This window comes from Podarcis vaucheri (assembly GCF_965113315.1).
Source record: "Podarcis vaucheri genome assembly, chromosome: 5".
Taxonomy (NCBI): Eukaryota; Metazoa; Chordata; class Lepidosauria; order Squamata; family Lacertidae; genus Podarcis; species Podarcis vaucheri.
Genome location: NC_138763.1, coordinates 105139957 through 105162890, shown reverse-complemented (window position 1 = coordinate 105162890; position 22934 = coordinate 105139957). Strand labels below are relative to the sequence as shown.

At 43.9% G+C, this 22934-nt stretch overlaps 1 protein-coding gene across 1 annotated transcript in view; it reads right to left on the bottom strand.

Annotated features, from left to right (window-relative positions):
- The window catches only part of MRPS35 (mitochondrial ribosomal protein S35), a 29596-nt gene continuing 6662 nt past the window's right edge, over positions 1-22934 (bottom strand). The window contains exons 5-8 of the mRNA XM_082223290.1: positions 22687-22826; positions 17197-17306; positions 12700-12769; positions 1-399 (exon numbers count right to left, since the gene is read on the bottom strand). Coding sequence (XP_082079416.1) covers positions 121-399; positions 12700-12769; positions 17197-17306; positions 22687-22826 — 599 coding nt within the window. The 3' untranslated portion in view covers positions 1-120. The remainder of the gene's footprint in view (positions 400-12699; positions 12770-17196; positions 17307-22686; positions 22827-22934) is intronic.

The following is a 22934-nucleotide window of genomic DNA, read 5'->3' as shown; positions in this document are numbered from 1 at the left end:
TCTGGGATAGTGTCTTTTTATTTGGAGGGAATGCAGGCTGAAAGTATGAAGGTTTAAATTAGATCCACTGAACTTTATGGTGTGCATCTCATAGGCCTGTGATGCCTGAAAGAGTTCTCTTTACTGCAGCTCACTCATGTTAAGTAGTCTCCTGACAGAGTTTTTATACTCAGAAAGGTTCTTGTCTGTTTCTCCTTCATTTTTCAATTCAACCACCGACTTCCTGTAGGCCAGAATTTTTTGTGAGGCAAGAAGCTCCTGCCTACTGACTTCTTCAGTTTTGTCACCTGCTCGTATTCGAACCAGTGTCTCCAAAGCATTCTTCTCAGAGGCGCTGTTCTCCCAGATGTATTCCTCCATGTCAGCCTCCGTCTTTTCTTTTTCCCACTCTTCTGTTTTCTGAAAGGAAAAATAAGTTTTTAGTGGAAAGGGTGAAGGACTCAGTTTAATACCACAGTCATAGTACTCAGTGGCCTAGAGCAGCAGCTCTAGGAACAGCGTTTCAGGTAACCTGGTGTTCCTTGGAATCTTTTTAGAAGTTTCTCACTTAGAAGGGCATTAATGGTGGTCTTGTGTGACCATTAATCATGATGTGCAGCCAAAAGGATGCACACTCCATTCGTGCAGAGGTGTAAAAGTCCTGGTCAAGGCTCTGTGGAAATGTGTGCACTCTAGAATCCTTTGCAAAATGCAGGGGTTTCTCACAGAAAAAGACAAAGGGGATGCACTCCCTGAAAGTGAGATAAAATCCACTGGTCTTTTTCAAAACGGAAGTGTCACTGCATCCTGCCTCCACACCATTGCACACACTTATATTTAGGTAAGGACTTCTATAAAAGGTTTTCCTTCTGAAAAAACAGATGCATTAAACATATCACAACTATCTATAGCTATCTCAATAGAGCATACTTATTAGCTGAAAAATTAACTGATCAGTTATCTTGGAAACAGCCAATTGACCAAATATGCATTAACTGACTTAATTTTTTGTTGTTTTAAATTTAGATCCCACCCTGTTCCAAAGGGTTGGTAACAAAAACAGCTCACAGCAGAAAATTGCTAAAATTTCCTCACCCATTCTCAACTTAATATTGAGTTGAGCCCAGCTGAAGATAGATGTATATCTTACAATTATAAAAGATTAGGCTGTTTGGTGGGGCCTTCAGCGGGGAGTTCTAAAACATAGCTGAGAATAACCTTCAGCCATTGCTTCTGACCTGCAGGAACATGCCAGAACCAAAATCATCACAAAACTAGGTATGACCTTAATGCCCATAGTCCCCGAAATAATGCCTTAGTAGATTACCAATTAAAGATTGAAAAACTATATTCAAGTCAAAAGCTTTCCATGGAGCCATTATGACCACTATGTGTGGGCCACACCTTTGAACTGTGCTTGCACATAGTTACTTCCTACACGAGTATGAAACTTTATAGGAAGAGCTAAGACAATGACCTGGTAGCTATCTGAGAATATCTCTGCTATTCTGCACCCATTCACTGTACATTAAGAACATGCGGCATATTTAGTAATCTCTGCAAATGGGAAATGTTTGTTTTGCCACTGGGTGGCAGCAAACCATCAACACTTTAAGTTTTGGCATATGGAGAAATTCAGTGCCACAGCACAAATCCAACAAGAACTTTCCAGGGAATTAGTACATGGCAGAAGAGAAAAAAACCAAAAGCCACACGGAAGCTCTGCAGGAACCCTTATCACTGCCCAACGTGGTTTCTCGACAGGATGCTGATGTGAGCCACGGGTCACCTGAAGTCAAATTCCTGAAGTCAAAGTCAAATTTGCCGTAGGACAAATGGGTGACCTCAAACAAATTACCTTCCCAGCCTGGTTTAATCTCACAGGTTTGTTGGGATGTTAAATTGGAAGCAGCCATACACAAGGAACTTCTTGCAGGGTGAGTGGAATAAAAACGTGACAAAATAGCAGGAGAGCAGCCTGTATGTCGGCACTACCAGGCAGGACCTGCTTTCGAGCATCCAGTACTCAAGTGGGGCCATTGTGAAAACAGGAGGCTGCACTAGACGAGCCTCTGTTCTGATCCAGCAGGGTTGCCCCCGTCACACAGCATGGCTTCGAACACATATAAAAACAGAATAAAACATCACACGTAAAAAATTTCCCATACAGGGCTGCCTTCAGATGTCTTCTACAAGTCAGACAGTGTCATACCTTGGGTTAAAGACGCTTTGGGTTGCGCGATTTCGGGTTGTGCACTGCGCTGAACCCGGAGTACCGGAATAGGTCACTTCCGGGTTTCGGTGCTTGCGCAAAGCTCTAAATCGTGCTTTGAGCATAAGTGCTGAATCACAACCTGTTCGTGCCCAGACTGCCTCCTGCATGGATCACGTTCGCAACCTGAGCGTCCACTGTAGCTGTTTATTTCCCTGACATCTGATGGGTGTTCCACAGGGTGGGTGCTACTACTGAGAAGGCCCTCTGCCTGATTCCCTGTAACCTCACATCTCGCAGTGAGGGAACCGCCAGAAGGACGTTGGAGCTGGACCTCAGTGTCCGGGCAGAACGATGGGGGTGGAGACGCTCCTTCAGGTATACAGGACCGAGGCCGTTTAGGGCTATCAAGGTCAGAGCCAACACTTTGGAATGTGCTCAGAAACATACTGGGAGCCAGTGTAGATCCTTTAAGACCAGTGTTATATGATCTCAGCAGCCACTCCCAGTCACCAGTCTAGCTGCCACATTCTGGATTAGCTGTAGTTTCCAAGTTACCTTCAAAGGTAGCTCCACGTGACAAGGAAAGCCCGCACCTGCTTTCTTGAAATCAGGAAGTATCTAACACTGTCCTAGAGTGGTTCCAGCTGCTCCTCTGTAAGTCTCTCATACAGGCAAGTCTGTTGTCCTGGTTTTGACAGCTTCAAGTTTCCCTGCTGTTGGAACTGTTTTCTAGTGACTTCATTTTTATCTAGCAAGCAACTTTGGGAGGGTTGTTTGATACTCCATGCCACAGTTGCTGTAAGTTTTCACAGTTTCATCTTTTCCCCAACATAGTTTAACACCACTTTTCCCCAACCAGGTGCCCACCAGACATTTTGGACTACAACTCCCATTAGCTCTGCCTAGCAGGGCCAATGGTTAAGGATGCTGCGATCTGTAGTCCAAAGCAGGTGGAGGATATCAGCTTGGGGAAGGCAGATCTACTTGAGACTGCAAGCAAGGTCATTTGGAGGTTTGGAGTGAGGTCTCATTAGTATGCCAATGACATCCAATTCTCTTTCTTTTCCATCTAACCCAGATAAGGCAGGGGATAATACTGGCGCCTGGAATCTCTAACAGTCTGGCTGGGGACCAGTGAGCTGAAGCTCAAACCAGACAAGGCAGTCATACTATTATTAGGCTATGTGGAATTTGCTTTCAGTCTACTATGGATGAAGTTGCACGTATTCGAAAAGATCAGGTATGCCGCTTGAGGGGAGGGAGTTCTTTCAGATCTGGACTTATTGTGGGTTGCTGAGCAGCAGCATACATGGCCTGATTTATCTTTTCCAGCTGTACTATTGCTGTCCCAGAGAAAACTTGATCCTTTCAAAGTTTTCCATGCTTTGATCATGATCAGGTCATACTATGTTTTATTCAGTGAGGCATCTGCATATTGCTCAGAACCTTCAGCAGGTTCAAAATGTCTCTGCCTGTTAATTTTGTAAAGTCAATCACATTTGTCCAGCATCTAAAAATCTTCCCTAGCAGCCAGTTTATCTCCGAACATAGGTCAAAATGCTGGTTTTTGCTTTCTAAAGCCCCAAATAGCCTGAAATCTGGGGCATTTTAGAAGGAATACCAACTTCCATAAGATCTTATCTGTATATGAAGAATGTGGTGAGGCATCCCCCCTTAGAAGTAAAAGGGATACTAAGTCAAGACAAGGTCTTTTTTATTGCAGCTCCCAGACTCTCTGGAATGGAATTCCAGAGGGAATTCCATTCCCTCTATGACTGATGGTGCCTATATTTCAATGCAAATTTAAGACTCCTATGTTCTCCCAAGCCTTTGGTGCACCATGATTAAGATGTGAAGTGTAGAGTTTTGTGCCACAGGCATTGGCAGCATTTCTGGTTTTACATTTTAATAGCTTCCATGTTGCTTTGCTAAAGTTCTGAGTTTTTATTTTGGATTATTTTTAGGTTGTACATCACTTTAGAGATTGTGACAGAGCTGAAAGGTGATATATATGGTTACAGTAGCACCTTAACACACATTTTTTCAGATTCATTATTAAACTGCAGCCCTCTTCAGGTATTTAGACTGAGTAAGGTTAAAAGGAAACAAGCCCCACCTCTTCACCGTCCCTCAGCACACCACCTCCTTTCAAAACTTTGTGTTGAACATGCAAGTCCGAAGGGGGCTTCTACATGTGTCCCACCTATGGGACTGGAAATCCTGTTTCTAATTATGTAAAATAAATAAATAAATAAATAAATAAATAAATAAATAAATAAATAAATAAATAATAATTTATTATTTATACCCCGCCCATCTGGCTGGGTTTCCCCAGCCACTCTGGGCGGCTTCCAACTGAATATTAAAAACAGTACAGCATCGAACATTAAAAACTTCCCTAAAGAGGGCTGCCTTCAGATGTCTTTTAAAAGTAAAATAGTTGTTTATTGCTGTCAGGGGTTCAGGAGCAGAGGCGAGGGCAAGGGAGGAAACAGAGAGCGAGGGGGAGGAGGCAGAAGAAAGGATGAGTGATGACGACGACCCGAGATCTCCGAGTCTTTCCAGTGAATCAGAAGATTCACAAAAAGGAGCACCAGTGGCCAGGGCAAGGGGGGAGACTAGGGGGACACCCCAGGAAGAAAGAGCCAGAGGGGACTCAGAGGGGAGCAGTTGGAGATCGGGACCAACGTCACCGCCAGAGAGTAGGAAAGAGGAAGAGCGCCAGGGATCAAGCGCTGGCAGCTCGCAACAGGAGGGAGGGCACGAGTCAGGAGTGGCCACACCTTCATCGGGGAGCGAAGTGACGGTTAGACGGAAAGTGGAAGGTTGGGCGCGCGCGCCAAGTTCAAATGCACAGGAAGGTGGCGCAGTCGGCAGCCCGGAAAGGGAGCCAGGTCCTAAAGCCCGGCGCAAGGAGACAGGAGAGTCAGGGGGGTCAGCGTCAGAAGAATCCCGGAAGGAAGAGACCCAGGGGGGCAGAGGGACCCAGAGGAGAACTGTCAGGCGGAAAAGGTGGAGCAGGGCTAGGATATTAAGTTGGTGCGCAAGGGGCGGAGACTCAGACGGAGCTTCGCCGATCTAAGCATAAGACGTAGGGTTGCACGCAGCAGCTCGAGAATGGAGACTGTAACTCAATAAAGACTTTTATTTAACGATCGCTGGCTAGCGTGATCCTCTGTGAGCTAGGATCTGGAAGTAACCCTGACAATTGCTTTGACATCTGCTGGGAGGGCGTTCCACAGGGCAGGCGCCACTACTGAGAAGGCCCTCTGCCTGGTTCCCTGTAACCTTACTTCTCGCAATGAGGGAACCGCCAGAAGGCCCTTGGCGTTGGATCTCAGTGTCTGGGCTGAACGATGGGGGTGGAGACGCTCCTTCAGGACCGAGGCCGTTTAGGGCTTTAAACGTCAGCACCAACACTTTGAATTGTGCTGGGAAACGTACTGGGAGCCAATGCAGATCTCTCAGAACCGGTGTTATGTGGTCCTGGCGGCCACTCCCAGTCACCAGTCTAGCTGCCGCATTCTGGATTAATTGCAGTTGCCGGGTCACCTTCAAAGGTAGCCCTACGTAGAGCGCGTTGCAGTAGTCCAAGCGGGAGATAACTAGAGCATGCACCACTCTGGCAAGACAGTCCGTGGGCAGGTAGGGTCTTAGCCTGCGTACCAGGTGGAGCTGGTAGACAGCTGCCCTGGACACAGAATTAACCTGTGCCTCCATGGACAGCTGTGAGTCCAAAATGACTCCCAGGCTGCGCACCTGGTCCTTCAGGGGCACAGTTACCCCATTCAGGACCAGGGAATCCCCCACACCCGCCCGTCCCCCCAAAACAGTACTTCTGTCTTGTCAGGATTCAACCTCAATCTGTTAGCCGCCATCCATCCTCCAACAGCCTCCAGGCACTCACACAGGACCTTCACCGCCTTCACTGGTTCTGATTTAAAGGAGAGGTAGAGCTGGGTATTATCCGCATACTGATGAACACCCAGCCCAAACCCCCTGATGATCTCTCCCAGCGGCTTCATATAGATATTATGGGGGAGAGGACAGAACCCTGAGGCACCCCACAAGTGAGAGCCCAGGGGTCTGAACCTTCATCCCCCAACACCACTTTCTGGACACGGCCCAGGAGCGGAACCACCGTATAACAGTGCCCCCAGCTCCCAGCCCCTCTAGACGGTCCAGAAGGATGTTATGGTCGATGGTGTCAAAGGCCGCTGAGAGATCCAGCAGAACTAGGAAACAGCTCTCACCTTTGTCCCTAGCCTGCCGGAGATCATCAACCAGTGCGACCAAGGCAGTTTCAGTCCCATGGTGAGGCCTGAATCCTGATTGGAACGGATCCAAATGGTCCGCATCCTCCAGGCGTGCTTGGAGTTGTTTGGCAACCACCCGCTCAATTAATTAATTAATTAATTAATTATATTGTGCAGAGAGTTCCAAGGATGCTCACAGGACTGCATGCAAAAGCCCCCTTCAGACCAAAGGGAAGCATGTGGCTGCAGAAAAGATTCAATTGGGAAAGCCCCAACACAAGGTACGCAGAAGACAAAAATAAAAATACACACATAGCTAACTAAAAGGATTGGACAAAGGACCCAAATCTTCTCAGTTCTCACCCAGCAATACCTTTCTATCTTTTGAAAGTATTTCACTTTCACCTACAGCCACATCAGAACTGAGCACTAGGATGTGTAGAATAGAAAGTGTCAGGGATGTTTCAGTTGAGATTCTTGCATTGCAGGAGGCTGGACTGGATGACTCTCGGAGTCCCTTCCAACTCTACAGTTCTATGAAAAACAAAGCCAATATCCACAGCAGCCTCTCTCTCTGTTATTCCAACTTAACTATCATTGATAATCCATAGAATCCACAAAATTTAATTTCTTTAGTCATGCATCCATCGTAAAGGACAGCATTTAAACTAATCTAACAAAGCTTTCCAGAACTAACAGCAATGGGAGAGGAACAAGTTGGAAAGGCTCTATCCCTTGCATCATGTTGTCTTAGATCTTTGATACTACACCTACATATTCTTAAATCTATTCTTACCAGACCTATGTCTGAATTGAAACTGTTCCGTTTTCTTTCTCAGTTAGATTAGATACCATCTTGTGTTTGTATCCACGCCTTTCTCTTCTGCACTACACTGGCTCAGAAACTAAGATGTGAATCGGGAAGATTCAGATTCACAGAGGAGTGAGATCTGTCCATTGGAGAGTCTGTTACCCAACACATTTGATGGGAAAACATTGAATCTAGCCTTTATAAAGGCATACCTGTGCATCACCACAGATAAGGTAGTTAAATAAGCTGGGAGTTTCGTTGGTGGTGTTAAGCCAAGGTTTATCGGCGAGCAGGTGCCACCACCTGTCGCAATATTAAATTGTAAATCGATCTCCTCTAATCTGTGAGTTATAATTCTCTTGGCAGAAATTAAATCCAATTTTAATAGTTCAGATGGAGATAGTCCTAAGGACACAAGTTTCCCATGTATTATTTTTGCCCAAGGGCTAGGGAAGTCATCTCTCCAGAGACACTGTATCAAGTGGAGATATGGGAGTTTATGCCATAATGCCAACCAGTAACAGAGGATGCATTTCCATAGTGTAGTTTCTAGAGATGTCACATTTAGTTCGAGTCGTAGTGAATCGGGAAGTGACTCCCCTATTCAGATCTTGCTCTTGCCATGAACTCTCTGGTTGGCCTTAGAAGCTGCTGCTGCCAGCCTCAGTCCGACATTTTCAACATGGGGATAATTTGGAGTCTCCAAGAGGGTTGCTGGAAGGATTACGTAAATAGTGTATGTGTGAGAAATTATTACTTGTCCAAAGAGCTCAGGTTGGCCTAGATCAGGGGTCAGCAACCCACGGCTCCGGAGCCGCATGTGGCTCTTTTACACCTTTGCCGCGGCTCTGGGGCGGATACTAGCGAGGGGAGGAGGCGCATTGTGTGCCCCGACACTCCCCACTGTTTTAAATGTTGCAATGGTTTTGCGGCTCCCAGTTTTTTTTTTCCTTCGTCCAAGTGGCTCTTTTTGTCTTAAAAGTTGCAGACCCCTGGCCTAGATGGAGATCTTGTTTTATCCTCACAACCACATGGGATTCATCACTTCAGACTACAGCTCAGATGACTGAGCAACTCCACAGATGATTCCCTTCAGACAGAAAAATAGCAAGGGAGAAGGACAGCTAGAGCACATCTCCCTCACATGCTGATTTTCTATGGTAGCCTGTATGCTTTCCACCCTTGGATAGATAGCAGCTTTGGGTGTGAAAGGAGATTTTAGATCAGAAAAATAGCACAGGGGAAAAGAGTTAACTCTGCTTTCTGTTTGATCTGATTTGGGCACCCAAAATAGATTTCAAGCTTTAAGAAAACCCATAGGAGATCTGATCACAAATATCCTACAGTCTTGACTAGTTTGGCCCCAATTTACCCCAAGATCACAAAGTAGGTTTCATAGCTACGTAAATCAAGGATTTAACTATGCTCCTATCCAACATACTTGCTTTCAGATTATTCTGTTTAAATCCTATTAATCATCCAACAACGACTTGGATGATGGACTCAAGGGCATCCTGATCAAATTTGCAGATGACACCAAACTGGGAGGGGTGGCTAACACCCCAGAGGACAGGATCACACTTCAAAACGACCTTGACAGATTAGAGAACTGGGCCAAAACAAACAAGATGAACTTTAACAGGGAGAAATGTAAAGTATTGCACTTGGGCAAAAAAAATGAGAGGCACAAATACAAGATGGGTGACACCTGGCTTGAGAGCAGTACATGTGAAAAGGATCTAGGAGTCTTGGTTGACCACAAACTTGACATGAGCCAACAGTGTGACGCGGCAGCTAAAAAAGCCAATGCAATTCTGGGCTGCATCAATAGGAGTATAGCATCTAGATCAAGGGAAGTAATAGTGCCACTATATTCTGCTCTGGTCAGACCTCACCTGGAGTACTGTGTCCAGTTCTGGGCACCACAGTTCAAGAAGGACACTGACAAACTGGAATGTGTCCAGAGGAGGGCAACCAAAATGGTCAAAGGCCTGGAAACGATGCCTTATGAGGAACGGCTAAGGGAGCTGGGCATGTTTAGCCTGGAGAAGAGGAGGTTAAGGGGTGATATGATAGCCATGTTCAAATATATAAAAGGATGTCACATAGAGGAGGGAGAAAGGTGGTTTTCTGCTGCTCCAGAGAAGCGGACATGGAGCAATGGATCCAAACTACAAGAAAGAAGATTCCACCTAAACATTAGGAAGAACTTCCTGACAGTAAGAGCTGTTTGACAGTGGAATTTGCTGCCAAGGAGTATGGTGGAGTCTCCTTCTTTGGAGGTCTTTAAGCAGAGGCTTGACAACCATATGTCAGGAGTGCTCTGATGGTGTTTCCTGCTTGGCAGGGGGTTGGACTCGATGGCTCTTGTGGTCTATTCCAACTCTATGATTCTATGATTCTATTTTGTTGACCAACTGAGAGTACTGATGTCCTTACCAAGGGATGAGTTCCCCCCTGCCATTTAAAAATTTCAGAGATTAAGAATTAAGATTAAGAAACACTTGTATGAAGTTGTGAAAAATGCTACTGAACACGCTTCCTTCTGAGCGATCAACCGTTCATGGAAAAAAAAAATCCAATGTGTTGCAGCACGCCATGCATTTTTCATTGAAATCAAAGACAATTACAACTGACGAGGTTATTAAGTATTTATGTGGAAGTTGAAAGGTAATAAAAGGGTATGGGACTTGTGTGTATTCAATACACACCAAGCACTCACACAAGCAATATCATATGGCTAAGTCTTCCATCACTGAGTAATGCTAGAGTCAAGGACAGATGTGTTCCTCTGGAATTAATAACCCCTTGGAGCTTCCAGCATACTTAGAATCAGTGTCTGAATGGCTACAGGCACCTATGAATTGGGAACAGTTCACCTTCACCCAACTTTAAAGGTAAAGGTAAAGGTACCCCTGCCCAAACGGGCCAGTCTTGCCAGACTCTGGGGTTTGTGCGCCCATCTCACATTTATTGGCCGGGGGCCAGCGCTGTCCGGAGACACTTCCGGGTCACGTGGCCAGCGTGACAACGCTGCTCTGGCGAGCCAGAGCCGCACACGGAACGCCGTTTACCTTCCCGCTGGTAAGCGGTACCTATTTATCTACTTACCCCCGGGGGTGCTTTCGAACTGCTAGGTTGGCAGGCGCTGGGACCGAGCAGCGGGAGCGCACCCCGCCGCGGGGATTCGAACCGCCGACCTTTCGATCGGCAAGCCCTAGGCGCTGAGGCTTTAGCCCACAGCGCCACCCGCGTCCCACTTCACCCAACTTTATAGGTTTTCAAAATACTAAAGCATTAGTGTTTATGTTTCTAAAAATTCCTGTTGAAGGAAGTATGGTTTAACAGTTAACATCAGTTAACACCGTTTCCCAGGACTTCTCAATACTGAGCACCTTAGTGAGAAGATCAACAATTAAAACGCTGACACTGAAAGACAGCCTATTTTCTCCTTCAATGTACTGCAGGAAAGAGTGTTGGGGTGTCTGACAGGAGACACTGTTCATGTAAAGTGAGAGGACTTCCAGAGGCCAAGCCCCATATCAACTAAGTGGCACAACACACTGGAGCTCCATTGATATGCTGCTATTTATTCCCTCAGGTCACCGTCCTCATCCCCATATCTCTTCTCCCTTTTGCTGAAGCACTACTGAGGGAAGAGGTGGGCCATTGCTGAGGAGATTTACCTGGGCAAGAAACAGAATCAAGAGTCTTCCTACCTCAGCTTTTCCATAGTGCCCTAAACAGATTAAAATGTATTTAGTGACCGTGTAGCACTAAGGACATCATACTACAGATGTCCCGCCACTAATTTTCATGAATGCTATACACCTGTTCAGTCATCAATGCTAATTTTGTTTGTCAACATGGAAGCAGGGAGTGGGGATCCACCAAGAGCTCCACTTCACCTTTGCAGAAAGAGCACATCTGCCTGTTAGGAAGGAAACCGTGTGTGTGCAGATGTGCATGCCAAGGTTCCCACACAACCCATGACTCAGCATAATTGGGGTTTCCAGGATGCGAGGAAACCTTTGAAGGCTCCATATGACAGATGGTCCCATTCTCTGCACAAAGACTAAGGGCGGGGCTGATGGGGATGTGCCCACTCCCAAGTTGACAAACACAGGAACATAAATGTCCCTAATAGCCATCATTTCATCTGACAAACTAGGTAAGCAAATTGTCTGTTGAAACAGCCATAATTTTTCTTCTTAGTGCTCTAAGCACTCCACACTGATTTCCGTAGTAATCCCGTAGACCACCAAGGCAGGTACAGTGGTGCCCCGCAAGACGAAATTAATTCGTTCCGCAATTTTTGTCGTCTAGCGAATTTTTCGTCTTGCGAAGCACGAAATCCCATAGGAATGCATTGAAAATCAATTAATGCGTTCCTATCGTCAAAAAAAGTCCAAACAAAGCCAAATTTGGTACAACAACAGTTTATTAACTGCTCTTTAAAGTCACACATACTGTAAAGAGCAGTTCAAAAATTTAAGGGAAAATAAATTAACTTTATAAACAAAACATGTCTTTGTTTTTAGTCAAAGAAAAAAAGTCGCGAGACGTTTTCGTCTTGCGAAGCAAGCCCATAGGGGAAATTCGTCTTGCGAGGCAAATTGCGAACGGAAAAACCTTTCGTCTAGCGAGTTTTTTGTATTGCGAGGCATTCGTCTTGCGGGGCACCACTGTATTATACTTAGAGAGAGAGGCCCAAGACGTTGGCTCACTCATGGTCCGTGTACAACACTAAGCTAGAGCTACTGCTTTACCACTTACCTCAGATCTGTGCATATCAGACAGAAATAAGCACAACAAATCCTGATTAGCAGACAGTGGCTGCTTTCAATTGACAGGAAGCCCCACTGCAGGGGTCATTAGTCTGCTACCCTCCAGATATTGCTGGACTCACCAGCCCCAGCCAGGGTAGCCAATGGCCAGGAATGATGAAAGCTGATTCAGCTGAGGGCCACAGGTTGGCCACTCAAAGGAAATTGCCGTACATGAGACAGTCCATTTGTCAATCAGCCTGGCAGAGGCTCCAGGGTTTCAGGCAAGAGTCTTCCCCAGCCCAGCCTGAACCTGGGGTCTCCTGCATGAAAAGCAAACACTCTACAACTGAGCAGCTGCCCTTTCTTGGCCCCGTTTCAGTTCTGGTGCATTCAACATGTACTGATCTGTGCACATAAAAAAGAGGACCTGTAAGATGGAACTTTGCTCAATGTTTGAAAAAGATATAAAGTTTTTCACTGTATTAACATACTATCTGTGGAAAACAATAGCTTTGACCCAACAAACAAGCACATCAATATAGGTGTTCAAATAATTCCTCTCTACCATCAATGTAAATAAGCCATATTATTTGTGAACATCTAATCAAACAAATGTTACACATTTTAAGTCAAGCTTGGCTGTCACAAATGTCATGCATCAATTCTTACCCATGATTCATGGAATAAAACTGTCAGAAGGTACACTCCATAGTCATAATTTTGTCTTCTTAAAGGACACCTGAAATATATGAAAAATTAAGTCTTTGGTATAATCTCTCCAATATTTAACGATTTAAAACTCTACATTTTTTTGAATATAAATTGAAACTATAGAATGAATAGTTTGAAGAACTATTCATTAATTTGCTTCCAATGAATAAGATATTTAACAATAAAATCACATATTAAAACAATGTAATATAGAAAAACAATGTCAAATCTAAAACAGATACAGTGTCTTGCTTCTTATGTTACTCCTCCGGTGCCTGTGCTATTCAGGAGAGGGCCTCCTGTGGATATGTTCTCATTAGGAGGTCTGTTCTGCTTGCAGTAGGAGAGGGACCTTTAGCGTGGCAGCAGCTCCCCTTTGGAACTTCCCCCCGTTACATATGAGATAGGCACCACCTCTGTTGTCTTTTGGGCACCTCCTGGAGATCTCTTTTCAAAGTGAATATTTTCAGTGAAGATTATCCTATCCTATACAGTGATGGGGGAAAGTATTTGATTCCCCTGCTAAATTTGCCCGTTTGCCCTCTGACGAAGAAATGACCAGTCCATAATTTTAATGGTAGGTTTATTGTAGCTGTGAGAGACAGAATAACAATAGGAAAAAAACCAGAAACCCAGAAGACAAAAGTCTGAGATTGATGTGCATTATAATGAGTGAAATAAGTATTTGATCCCCTATCAACCAGCCAGATGTCAGGCTACCTGATATCTCCACTGTATGTAACGAGCTGAGATTAGAAGCACCTGCTTCTAGGGAGAGGTTTTACCTATAATCCCAGCTCCTTACAGTACCAGTACAAAAGACACCTGTCGACAGAAGCAATCAATCCAGCAGATTCCAAAGTAGCCACCATGGACCAAAGAGCTGTCCAAGGATGTCAGGGACAAGACTGTAGATCTGCACAAGGCTGGACTGGGCTACAAGACTATTGCCAAGCAGCTTGGTGAGAAGGTGACAACAGTTGGTGCAATAATTTGCAAATGGAAGAAACACAAAATAACTCAACCTCTTGGGCTCCGTGCAAGATTTCATCTCGTGGAGTTGCAATGATCAGGAGAACAGTGATGAAGCAGCCCAGAACTACATGGAGGGAACTTGTCAATGATCTCAGGGCAGCTGGGACCATATTCTTTATTATTATTATTATTATTATTATTATTATTATTATTATTATTAGTTTTCAAATACAAAAACAAATTTATACATTCCATACATCTTAATTACGTCTTACTTCTCTTTATTGACTTCCCTCAATTTGTCTGCCATTCCTTCCTATTGTTACTTTTACACATTTCTGCCCTTTTAACCCTTTCCCCTCACAGAGCTTCCTTAAAGCTTACAAATGTGATTTTATTATCACTCAGTTTTTGCATATATTGGGTAAACTTTTCCCAATCTTCTGTAAATCTTTGATCTCGTCGATTCCGGATCCTTCCTGTCATTCTGTCCAGTTCTGCATAATCCATCATTTTAGTTCTCCATTCTTCTATCGTAGGTAATTCCTACTGTTTCCATTTCTGGGCCATCAATATTCTTGCTGCTGTCACTGCATATAAAAATAACTTCTTTTCTTTCTTATTTATCTCATTACCTGTAATGCCTAGTAAAAATGCTTCTGGTTTCTTAACAAATGTATATTTCAACATTTTCTTCAATTCATTATAAATCATTTCCCAAAAGCATTTTACCTTCTTACATTAGGAAGAACTTCCTGACAGTAAGAGCTGTTTGACAGTGGAATTTGCTGCCAAGGAGTGTGGTGGAGTCTCCTGCTTTGGAGGTCTTTAAGCAGAGGCTTGACAACCATATGTCAGGAGTGCTCTGATGGTGTTTCCTGCTTGGCAGGGGGTTGGACTCGATGGCCCTTGTGGTCTCTTCCAACTCTATGATTCTATGATTCTATGATTCCCGCCACATATGAAAAAGGTACCTTCTTTTTCTTTACATTTCCAACATTTGTTACTTATCTTATACATTTTTGCTAACTTCACAGGTGTTACATACCATCGGTACATCATTTTCATAACATTTTCTTTTATAACTGTGCATGCAGTGAATCTTAAACCTTCTTTCCAAAGTCTTTCCCAATCCTCCATTTGTATATTATGCCCTATATCTTTGGCCCAATCAATCATAACTGATTTTACCTCCTCATCCTTCGTACACCATTCCAGTATCTTATCTTATACATCTTATCTTATACATTTTTGCTAAATTCTTATAGTCATTATTCAATATTTCTGTCTGAAATTTTGATTCTTTTTAGCTGGGACCATATTCACCATGAAAACAGCTGTTTTCATTTTCAAAACAGCTGTCCCCTTGCTCAAGACAGCACATGTACAGGCCTGTCTGCAGTTTGCCAATGTACATCTGAATGACCCAGAGGAGAACTGGGTGAAAGTATTGCGATCAGATGAGACCAAAATCGAGCTCTTTGTCATCAACTCAACTCTCCGTGTTTGGAGGAGGAGGAATGCTGCCCCGACCCCAAGAACACCATCATCAAACATGGAGAGAACTCCATCAAACATGGAAGGGGACATATTACGCTTTGGGGTGTTTTTCTGCTAAGGGGACAGGGCACCTCCACCGCATCAAAGGGACGATGGACAGGGCCATGTATCATCAAATCTTGGGTGAGCACCTCCTTCCCTCAGCCAGGGCATTGAAAATGGGTCATAGAATCATAGAAGAATCATAGAATCATAGAGTTGGAAGAGACCACAAGGGCCATCGAGTCCAACCCCCTGCCAAGCAGGAAACACCATCAGAGCACTCCTGACATATGGTTGTCAAGCCTCTGCTTAAAGACCTCCAAAGTAGGAGACTCCACCACACTCCTTGGCAGCAAATTCCACTGTCAAACAGCTCTTACTGTCAGGAAGTTCTTCCTAATGTTTAGGTGGAATCTTCTTTCTTGTAGTTTGGATCCATTGCTCCGTGTCCGCTTCTCCGGAGCAGCAGAAAACAACCTTTCTCCCTCCTCTATGTGACATCCTTTTATATATTTGAACATGGCTATCATATCACCCCTTAACCTCCTCTTCTCCAGGCTAAACATGCCCAGCTCCCTTAGCCGTTCCTCATAAGGCATCGTTTCCAGGCCCTTGACCATTTTGGTTGCCCTCCTCTGGACATGTTCCAGTTTGTCAGTGTCCTTCTTGAATTGTGGTGCCCAGAACTGGACACAGTACTCCAGGTGTGGTCTGACCAGAGCAGAATACAGTGGCACTATTACTTCCCTTGATCTAGATGCTATACTCCTATTGATGCAGCCCAGAATTGCATTGGCTTTTTTAGCTGCCGCGTCACACTGTTGGCTCATGTCAAGTTTGTGGTCAACCAAGAGGATCGAGGATGGGTATTCCAGCATGACAGTGACCCAAAACACACGGCCAAGGCAACAAAGGAGTGGCTCAAGAAGAAGCACATTAAGGTCCTGGAGTGGCCTAGCCAGTCTCCAGACCTTAATACCATCAAAAATCTGTGGAGGGAGCTGAAGGTTTGAGTAGCTCAGCCTCAAAATCTTACTGACTTGGGATCTGCAAAGAGGAGTGGGACAAAATACCTCCTGAGATGTGTGCAAACCTGGTGGCCACCTACAAGAAACGTCTGATCTCTGTAATTGCCAACAAGGGTTTTGCCACCAAGTGCTAAGTCATCTTTTGCAAAGGGATCAAATACTTATTTCACTCATTATAATGCACATCAATCTCAGACTTTTGTCTTCTGGTTTTTTTCCTATTGTTATTCTGTCTCTCACAGCTACAATAAACCTACCATTAAAATTATGGACTGGTCATTTCTTCGTCAGAGGGCAAACGGGCAAATTTAGCAGGGGAATCAAATACTTTCCCCCATCACTGTATAGGATAGGATAATCTTCACTGAAAATATTCACTTTGAAAAGAGATCTCCAGGAGGTGCCCAAAAGACAACAGAGGTGGTGCCTATCTCATATGTAACGGGGGGAAGTTCCAAAGGGGAGCTGCTGCCATGCTAAAGGTCCCTCTCCTACTGCAAGCAGAACAGACCTCCTAATGAGAACATATCCACAGGAGGCCCTCTCCTGAATAGCACAGGCACCGGAGGAGTAACATAAGAAGCAAGACAAACAACTGCACTTTAGTTCACTCACAAACAAGCTTCCAAAATGTGTTGACCTTTGGACACAAACTTATTTCAATCATATTAATTTATTTGCATTTTGAAGCAAGAAATGGGAGAAATGAGGTCTAACAAAGATAGCTAAAGCCTTTGCCAGATTAGAGTAGAAGAGTCATTATAATCAAGGATCTTTGTAATATAGCACAATATTTTTTGAGTCCTTGTAGTAGTTACCCGGTAAGTAGGACAGAAATGGATATTAGCAGCTAGGGTCTTGACTATCTTACATATGACCCACATTAGTCAATTTTCTCATGTTACGATACCTGTCTGTTGTAATGGTAAGGGTATCTGTGCCCTTGCAGTACCTCTCTCCTACAAGTTTAATGAGCTTCTTCTTTGCATGATCATCCAAGTTGAGGCTTGAAAGTTTAACCTGAAGAGAAATCAGTCTCTTAGCAAGTTGATAGCAAGTTCAATCCCCAGGGTAGAAAAGAAAGGTCAATGAGTTATTGCACATAAAACATGATGTTGCTGCATTCAGTTTTGCAGGTCGCAAGCCCCAAGCTCAAAAAGGTGACTTCATGCAAACCACAAACACACAAAAATACATCACAGGTGTCTTTTAGATTGAAGTCCTCAAAAGTTGAGCACAGTACCAGGAGACTGGCATCTGTTTAATTTCATCATTTATTCTGATTTTGCTAGTCCTGGCACTATGTACAAGGCTAAGCACAGCAGTAACACCTTGACCCAGGTCACTGGAAACCTTATTCAGGCATCTCCATATATTTTACAGCACGTTATTACAGCCATTGCTTTCCTTTTTGAAAATCAGAGTTGAGACTATGCTGACATGCAGTACCCCAGCATGAGGTACTACACAATCCTTAGAAATAAGCTACGGGAAAATTTGGATCTCATTCTACTATTTCTCAATCAGCAGAAACAAGGCCAGTAAAGAATCTTAATGGAAAAAGCAAATATTATATTTAAGGGTTGAAAAACCAAGGGATGAAAGTCTCAGAAAGAGCACTAAGAGGCTTTTAAAAAGCCAAGTGCTAGGAAGAAAATCCTAACTGGAGAATAAATAAAGAACAAATTAAATTTTGTGACTCAAAACAGACTTGAGCTGCTCAGTGTAAGAACTATCTTCAAGCAAAGGATTAAGAACATGTTAAACTAACAAAAGCTCAAAGTAGTGCTCAGGTGCAATTTTAGTTTGCTATATTGTGTTAAGACTAAAGAAACTTGCTACACAGAAGAATTCAGAACACTACCATTTCAAAGAGAAAGTATGAGCTGGGGAAAATAATATTTTTGAATGCTTCCCTAGATAAAAAGTTCCCTGAATGTAGTAAACTACTACATCAGGAAGACACATTACCCCAGCCTTCTCCCAAAGTACTAGTTTACTACACTCAGGGAACTTTTTATTTCAGGTGCTTTAAAAAATGAGGCTCCTTGCCACCTCTGTGGTTTGAAGTAGTACTATTCGGAATTCTACCATTTTGTTAGGTTCTATGCTAAGTAAGACTACAAGTCCTGTCTCACAAGTGTGAGTGTCTTTTGAGTGTCAACAGGTGTATAGATAGAGGGTAGGAAAAGGTTCAGAAAAGGGCAACCAAAATGATCTATGAAGAAAGGTTGCAGCAACCCAACTCCCTCAATCATTCCTCATAAGGCTTGGTTTCCAGACCCATGATCAGCTTGGTCACCTTCCTCTGCACACATTCCAGCTTGTGAATATCTCTCTTAAATTGTGGTGCCCAGAACTGGATGCAGGAGTCTAGGTGAGGTCTGACCATGGCAGAATAGAGTGGTACTAATCCTTCCCTTGATCTGGACACCAGACTTCTCTTGATGCAGCCTAGAATAGCATTCACATGTTTGCTGCTGCATCACACTACTGACTCACGTGAAGCTTGTGGCCCACCAGGACCCCTAAATCCTTTTCACATGTACTGCTAGTTAGCCAAATGTCCTTCATCTTATATCTGTGCATCTGGTTCTTCCTGCCTAAGTGCAGAACCTTACATTTGTCCCTATTGAAATCCATTTTGTTGGCCCAGTTTTCCAATCTGTTAAGGTCAACTTGAATCCAGATTCTATCTTCTGTGGCAGTAGCTAGTTTGGTGTCATCTGCAAATCTGTTGAGCCGAGAAGAGTTAGTTACCACTGCCTTAGATTGTCTTGGAAAACTTAAAGGACTGTCTTCCCTCATATGAATGTGTGTGTAAATTAAAGATTTTCTTTGGGCTCTTGCTGCAAGTCCACTTGTTCTTTGAAATTTTATGTGTATTTGTGTGTGTAAGAGCTTTTTAATAGTGGCACAAAGTATCTTGAACTTCCTCCTGTTAAGTTAATTCTACCTCTTCCCTGCTGGTGCTTCAGAAAAAGATTCCCCCTTCCTGAAAATTTTGAGAACTCTTAAGTTTTTGAAGGTGTTTTTTTTAAGCTGCTCCAGTTTACTTGCCCTGGTGTAGTGGTTAAGAGCGGTAGTCACGTAATCTGGGTAACCGGGTTCGCGTCTCCGCTCCTCCACATGCAGCTGCTGGGTGACCTTGGGCCAGTCACACTTCTTTGAAGTCTCTCAGCCCCACTCACCTCACAGAGTGTTTGTTGTGGGGGAGGAAGGGAAAGGAGAATGTTAGCCGCTTTGAGACTCCTGAAGGGGAGTGAAAGGCGGGATATCAAATCCAAACTCTTCTTCTTCTTCTTCTTCTTCTTCTTCTTCTTCTTCTTCTTCTTGCTGAGGTTGAATGTAATGGGCCAGTTTACTGACTGATGGTATCATGTGTCTTTTTATTTGGTTATGCATTTAGGATTTGATGGTTTGCTATTTTGTAGACCATAAAAGTTTACCTAAAGGGACCCCTGACCATTAGGTCCAGTCGTGACCGACTCTGGGGTTGCCAGCGCTCATCTAGCTTTATTGACCGAGGGAGCCGGCGTACAGCTTCCTGGTCATGTGGCCAGCATGACCAAGCCGCTTCTGGCGAACCAGAACAGCACACGGAAAAGCCGTTTACCTTCCCGCCGGGAAGGTACTTTGATGTGCTTTTGAACTGCTAGGTTGGCAGAAGCAGGGACCGAGCAACGGGAGCTCACCCCGTTGCAGGGATTTGAACCGCCGACCTTCTGATCGGCAAGTCCTAGGCTCTGTGGTTTAACCCACAGCACCACCTGCACTTACTGTGTTCTATCAAAAGCGTCAAATTGGGCTGCCCAATGACTGAAGAATTTTACCTTCTTTTTAACCAATCTGCTAAGTAAATTTAAGTTAGCGAAGTTTAGTTTCTGTGAGGCTTCATGTTCACATCTTTCCTCCTGACCCCAGCTCGGTTTAATGTGATTTACTCCCAAGATTCAGGTGACAGGCTCACAATGTGCTACATCTTATGAAAAATGGTGCAGTTAATGCACATACCATATTTTGGTGCGATATTTTAATGCTTAGGTGTGATATTTTAATGCTATGGGATTCGAACCACTGACCTTCTGATCGGCAAGTCCTAGGCTCTGTGGTTTAAGCCACAGCACCACCCGCGTCCCTTTTGTAGACCATGTTAAATATTTAAATAAATCCATTTTCTGAACATTTGAACGTTACAGATTCTGTCATGGCAATTTTGCAACACACTAGATGTACACAGATCCTCCCAGGTCACCAAGGTCTCACTGGAGTGGCAAACACATGGCTGGGAAACTGAGCCCTATCACTTGAGCAGGGTGGGGGCACACATAATGGGACACTTCTCCATTCTAAACACACTCTGCCATAAAAGACAAGCATATCAGAGGGAAGGCTAGACTAGATACTTTGTTCCATACAAGCTTTTTTAAATGCACAGGGGTTTGTTTTTGTATGGAGCATTCCATCATGCAAATCCCACATGCAATTTGAAATGGTATAGCCGACACAGCTTCATCAGTCCAGCGAGAACTGTGCTGCAGCCCCCATTCAAAACAGTCTCAATACCATCTGCTTTTCACCTTCAAACCTCTCCCTGTCCCATTCCTCCCGGCAGATTATGTTGACAAAGGATTAACAGGACACCACCAGAAGACAGGACAATCCCATCTCATTTGATCATAAGTGCTAGGAAAAGCCATAGGGCAGGTTACTGCATGTTTAATCAACATTATATGCAGCCTGTTTCGAAATATACCTCTTTTAAAAAAGTACATGGTTTTTATACAGTCTGTTATCTGCATAAAGTAAAACATTGGCTTGGATTGTAGGACATGATTTTAGCAGTATCTTCTAAATTCAAGATGAATTTTAACAGGGAGAAATGTAAAGTATTGCACTTGGGCAAAAAAAATGAGAGGCACAAATACAAGATGGGTGACACCTGGCTTGAGAGCAGTACATGTGAAAAGGATCTAGGAGTCTTGGTTGACCACAAACTTGACATGAGCCAACAGTGTGACGCGGCAGCTAAAAAAGCCAATGCAATTCTGGGCTGCATCAATAGGAGTATAGCATCTAGATCAAGGGAAGTAATAGTGCCACTGTATTCTGCTCTGGTCAGACCACACCTGGAGTACTGTGTCCAGTTCTGGGCACCACAATTCAAGAAGGACACTGACAAACTGGAACGTGTCCAGAGGAGGGCAACCAAAATGGTCAAAGGCCTGGAAACGATGCCTTATGAGGAACGGCTAAGGGAGCTGGGCATGTTTAGCTTGGAGAAGAGGAGGTTAAGGGGTGATATGATAGCCATGTTCAAATATATAAAAGGATGTCACATAGAGGAGGGAGAAAGGTTGTTTTCTGCTGCTCCGGAGAAGCGGACACGGAGCAATGGATCCAAACTACAAGAAAGAAGATTCCACCTAAACATTAGGAAGAACTTCCTGACAGTAAGAGCTGTTCGACAGTGGAATTTGCTGCCAAGGAGTGTGGTGGAGTCTCCTACTTTGGAGGTCTTTAAGCAGAGGCTTGACAACCATATGTCAGGAGTGCTCTGATGGTGTTTCCTGCTTGGCAGGGGGTTGGACTCGATGGCCCTTGTGGTCTCTTCCAACTCTATGATTCTATGATTCTATTCTCATACAAATACTGCCATTTACATTACAAAGTGATTTTAGAAATGACTGAAAATGCAAATGAAATGGCTTTTTTTTACAAAAGCAAAATGTGCTCCAAGCTTCTCCAATCCTAGCCTCCACCAACCCTCATTTTCTCTGCTTTAGTTTTAAGTGGGGAAGGGCCAGTGTGGTGGCAGTGTGCCTTCCTTGCAAGCTAAGGGTCCCACGTTCAGTATTCATCATCTCCAGGCTGGGAAGGCATCCTGTTTGGAACCTGGAGAACAGCTGGCAGTCAGTGTGGACAAACTAAGCTAGATGGTGCAGTAGTTTGACTCTGGAACACAGGAAGATGACTTATATTAAGTGGCTTGGGCAAAGTCATTTCTGCTTCTGCTGTATCCTGAATACTGATGGGACAATATTAAATGAATGACCTCACACACAAAAATGGCTGGAAAAAATATGGCCTTATAGATTCATTATCTCTCTCTCCTAATGCTTTGTTCTATATTCAAAATAGGTATCTAACCTGACCATTAGCTTACAACACTTAAATCAAATACCATTAGATGTTACTGGATTTTGTGCCAAGAAATGAAGCAATTTCTAATGGGTGGTTCTTCATTTATTATGTTAATTGCTTCATCAGTGCAAACAGTTCTTGTACATTGTCTTGCAGTAACAGCAAGTTTAATTTCTGCCTGCTTTGTAATCAAACCAAATGAACTTGTTTTAAGAGCCCTATGTTAAAAATGAAGTTACTTCTGTAGTTTACTTACTGTTAGGGTCACCACTCTTGCTTTAGGATTGCGAACAGATGGGCCTGCTGAAATGTAATCTACTGTGTCAACTTCAATAGGAAAGTGCTGCATACATTTCTCATCATTATCAACATCAGCTGGCCACTCTGTGCAGAAGTCTGAAAAGTGAGCAGTGGGAGCAAGATCACAGCAATCAATCTGGCAATAGCTACTTTGAGAAAAATGTATTAAGAACTTCATCCCTTTCCAAGTAATTAAAGTGGAAT